This window comes from Lactuca serriola, chromosome 5 (genome assembly GCF_051521515.1).
Source record: "Lactuca serriola cultivar US96UC23 chromosome 5, Lser_US96UC23_V15, whole genome shotgun sequence".
NCBI classification, from domain to species: domain Eukaryota; kingdom Viridiplantae; phylum Streptophyta; class Magnoliopsida; order Asterales; family Asteraceae; genus Lactuca; species Lactuca serriola.
Genome location: NC_136412.1, coordinates 180,954,954 through 180,959,485, shown reverse-complemented (window position 1 = coordinate 180,959,485; position 4,532 = coordinate 180,954,954). Strand labels below are relative to the sequence as shown.

At 39.2% G+C, this 4,532-nt stretch overlaps 1 protein-coding gene across 1 annotated transcript; it reads left to right on the top strand.

The window, feature by feature from the left end:
- Nucleotides 1-3,674: 3,674 nt before the first annotated feature.
- LOC145049996 (uncharacterized) lies at nt 3,675-4,287 on the top strand. The gene is made up of 2 exons (XM_078998320.1): nt 3,675-3,922; nt 4,014-4,287. Exons 1-2 carry the CDS (start codon nt 3,675-3,677, stop codon nt 4,285-4,287), a joined length of 522 nt encoding a protein of 173 aa, XP_078854446.1.
- Nucleotides 4,288-4,532: the final 245 nt, after the last annotated feature.

Sequence of the window (4,532 nt, the reverse complement as noted above, 5' to 3'; positions counted from 1 at the left end):
GTTTGGTCAAAAATATGGTTTATACTTTGCTTTTCTGGAGCTTATTTGATCTTATTTTGAAAAGAGAATAGCGTTTTTGGATAGATCTTGCAAAAATAAGAGGGGTTACTTCTTTGCATTTTTCATAAAAACGAGTTTTTAATCGAGTTTTAGAGCAAAAAATGGTGAAAACGTCGTTTTTTTCGCGAATCTGTTGAAGGTGTGCGGCCTGGTTGAAGGTGTGCTGCAGGTTGAAGGAGTGCGGCTCGGTGTGTGCGGCTCAGCAGTGTGCGGCTTGGTGTGTAACAGCCCTTTCATAAAAAAGGAGGAAGCGAAGTTGAGGTGCCAGGGATCGAACCCAGGACCTCAAGGTCATTGCACCAGCGCCTTACCAACTCATCTAGAACACCCTTTGTGTCTTACCTTCGAAAAATAAAAACATAAGCTGTCCCTCTCGGTTTATAATTTCGCAAATTGACAATTTCAACCCCAAAATCAATTTCTTTTTATTTTTAAATTCCATTTTCATCCATTAAAAAAAAAAAAGGAAAATGAGTTCCACATCAATTCCGGTAAATAAAGTTTCATGTACTCCATCTTGTGAAACTACTATTAAATTTCTCCGAGATCAAATCGATTTATTAAAAAGAGAAAATGAGGACCTCAAATACGAAGGCTATACTCTAAGGAAAGGTCATAAACCGTTAAAAGCACAACTAGAAGCAAAAACCAAAGACTTTAGGAAGCTTCAGGAAGAGTACAGCAACAAGTGTGAAAATTACGATCACATTAAACGCAAACTTGCTGCTGTAACTGAAGAACTTGACGCTTTGAAAATAAAGTGTGGAAAAACAGATGTTAGTTTCAAAAATTACACTGCGTCAAGTAAGACAGTCGAGTCCTTATATGAAAGCCAATTAAAATTCAAAGAAAATCAAAACAAGGGTCTAGGGTATGATAATGTTCCTCCACCTTTTAATCATAACTACACATCCATCCCTATGACATAGGACGAAATTGACAGGGAGGCACATCTTCGATATGGAAAACCAGCTGGATTTGTGTCAGTAGGTATTCAAGTTGAAGATATTAATGATTCTACTCCTTGTGCAGGTAAAGTAGTAGATGATGAGAACAAGGAGAAAACTATTGAACAAACCAATGATTCCTTGAACTCTGAATCTATTGCTTCGAACTCAGTTGCTTCTGATCAATCAACTGTTGAGAAGTACAGGCCACCAAATCAAGTGAAACGGTCGACTTGTTGCAATTGTGCTTGTAGGAACAACCAGAAACAAGGCAAGGACACGCCACCAGGGGCAGGAAGAAACAACTCCACAGTGAAGAAAAAGACATGTTTTCACTGTGGAACACCTGTACACATTGCCAGAAATTGTCCAAATCGCGCATACGCTCCTTACTACACACATGGCTGGCAGAAAACACCAAGAGGGAGATACCCCAAAAGAAACCCTTCGAGGCCACATTCAGACAATTGCGACTGGAATGCCACGAAGGCCAAAAATCAATCCTACAAGGGCAAGAGTTCAACCCACAAGACCAAGAATCTAAATCCCAAGGTCAAGAAGGGAATTTCGGCCAAGAAGCCAAATCCAAGAGATGCTCTCTTGAAGCCAAAATCAATGTCATCTCAACGGTCGACATCAAGTTCAAAATCAAGTGTTGAGCCACCCATCAGATCGAAAAAGAAATGGGTTAAACCCAACTACAAATGGGTTCCGAAGGCTCACTCTCCCAAATCAACTAATGACTCTAATATTTCTTCATCTTCTGTTTGTGATAAACAGGATATGTCATGGGAGAGAGTACCGTGCAAGGATGACAAAGGTCGACCCAGTTTCAAAATGGACTGGGTTCCAAAGACCAACTGATCCCGCTCTGTGTCGGAGCAGCTATGGAGGCATATCATCAGACTTCGGTTTGTTGGTAGTGGTTGTTCCTGGCACTTGATAGGGGACATCCCTCAACTTTACAACATTTAGACATTTGTTTGAGAGTATGTGTCCTTTGCGGGAAGGGAAGAAAGGAACGGATCACATGGGGTTTGTGCTTAACGATGTGAAGAATTTTTGGATCCGTTTTGAGATTTTGCGTGATGTTCTTAGACCTTCTGGATGCGAATTGAATCGATGAATTACGTGATTTCAGACGTAGATGAGACTCGTGGAGACTGTATTGAAGATCTTCTGAGCCAAGGCTTCATCCGTGAGCATCGAAGAATTTTCATTCAAAGGAGCAAGAAATGAAGATTATTCTTTCAACATTTTATTTGTCAACCCCAGAAGCAAGGTGAAGCTGAAATTGAAGATTATGTGACAGATTGCATTGAAGCCTCCTCAATCAATTTGCTGCTATCTATGAACCTGCTGAAGTGATCCAGAAGATTATTTATCTCTGTTGTTCTCTCTAAAGATTCTCAAGCTAAAAGTGATATCTTTCAAGAATCTTTTCATCAAGCCTCCTCACCCAACGTACGTTCAATGTCAAGTTCTGCAGAAATCCCAACTGCTCAAGATGAAGTCATTTATTGAAGATTCATATGTTCATCTTGATGCTGCGAAGAAATTTGAAGATTAATGCTGAAGCCAAGCTCCCAATGAAGATTAACAAGAAAAAGCCAGCTACTTTTTAGGGGGGAGCTTGTTGGGTCAATTAGAAAAGAAAGCTATAAACCAAGGGGGAGATTGTTGGGTCAAAAATATGGTTTATACTTTGCTTTTCTAGGAAAATATATTTTTTCTATAATATAATATGTAATATTGTGGCTGTGTTCGGCTGCACTTGTGTGTGCGGCCGCACACGCGTGTGCAGCTGTACACTTGTGTGCTGCTGGTTGCCCATGTCTCATATAAATAGAGGAGTGCATGTGGGAGTGTGAGGCTAGAAGAGAAGAAAGAGAAAGTTATAGAGAAGAGTGTGTGTGTGCATGAATCTATTGTAAGGAGCATCATTCATTTTGAATACATCATTAGATTCATAGTCTTCTTCTTCTCATTCTCTTCTATTTGATCTGACATCATCCAATTGATTGGGATTCCGCACCATCAATTGGATCTGATTGATACACAAACAATTTTGGGGACTTACACTAACTATTAAAAAAAATCATTTACCCTATAAATACCTATCATTTTATAAAAAAATTTCATAGAATTGCTCTTATCCTCTCTACATAGTTTCAGTTATCTTCAAAAAAAAAAAAATGGACCATCTCGACTCGTCCGATGATTCAGATGACGATATTTTCTTCAGGATGATGTATCATTATTACACTACCGAATTGCTACAACCATACCCAGCCCCGCTAGTAACAAGACGTGCGATATTAAACAGAAATCGCGAGGAAAGACACAAACATCTATATCGCGATTACTTTGCGGATAATTGTGTATACGGGGCAAAGGACTTCAAAAGAAAATTTCGTTTGAGTAGGGATGTATTCTTACGAATCCTCAACGCCTTGGAAAGCCAGTATTGGTTCTTTACTATACTTTTATATAAAATAAATAACAATGTACTACATGTTTCTTTAATTTTACAACATATGCAATATATTTTTAAACTGCAGTTAATTTATGTTTACGTATGAATTTTTTCAATTAAGATATGATGCTAGAGATAGATGAGGGTTTACAACGTTACAGAAATGTGTTGCGACCCTTCGTTTGATGGCTATGGGGAAGTCACCCGACACCATATACGACTATATGGGAATGTCCGAAAGAACCGTAAAGGAGAGTTTGTATACATTATCAAGGGGTGTTGTTGAAACATTTGGAGATGTGTATTTGCGGAAACCTTCGTTGCATGATTTGCAAGAATTGTATGTGGCGCATGAAGAACGCCATGGGTTTCCCAGAATGATCGGAAGCATTGATTGCACACATTGGAAATGGAAAATTTGTCTGGTAGCATGGAAGTGGCAATACTCAAGTGGTCATCACGGATCACCTTCGTTGGTTTTAAAGGCTATTGCTTCTAAAGATTTATGGATTTGGCATGCATTTTTTTAGTGTTCCGAGTTCCAACAACGACGTCAACATTCTTGATCAGTCGCCAATATGCGACGATCTTTTGAATGCAAAGGCCCCAAATGCTCCTTTCACGGTGAATGGAAACGAATACAAATATGAGTATTACCTTACAGATGGAATATATCCTCAGTATTCCACATTCGTGAAGACCTTCCGCGACTCGATTGAAGAACGAGACAAAAATTTTAAAAGAAGACAAGAAGGAGCACGTAAGGATGTGGAACGTGCTTTTGGAGTGCTGAAGGCGAAGTGACATATAGTCGAACATGCAGCACGACCATTGGATTTAGAAACTCTACGATATATCATATATGCATGTATCATGATGCATAACATGGTAGTAGAAGATAAAAGGCGAAATATTGCACGCTTTATCCCAACGGAGCCAGACACGTTTAGTTTCAACCGGGAATAACAGAGTATTTTTGCATCATGTTGTTGACATCCAGGAGACAAATAAACACAGACAACTCCGAGAAGACTTGACGGATTATATCT

Excerpts from the sequence above, each read along its gene's own strand:
- LOC145049996 (XM_078998320.1), top strand. The coding sequence starts at position 3,675 with ATGGGGAAGTCACCCGACACCATATACGACTATATGGGAATGTCCGAA. Across the intron at positions 3,923-4,013 it reads TGTCTGGTAGCATGGAAGTG|TGTTCCGAGTTCCAACAACG; the intron begins GCAATACTCAAG and ends GCATTTTTTTAG.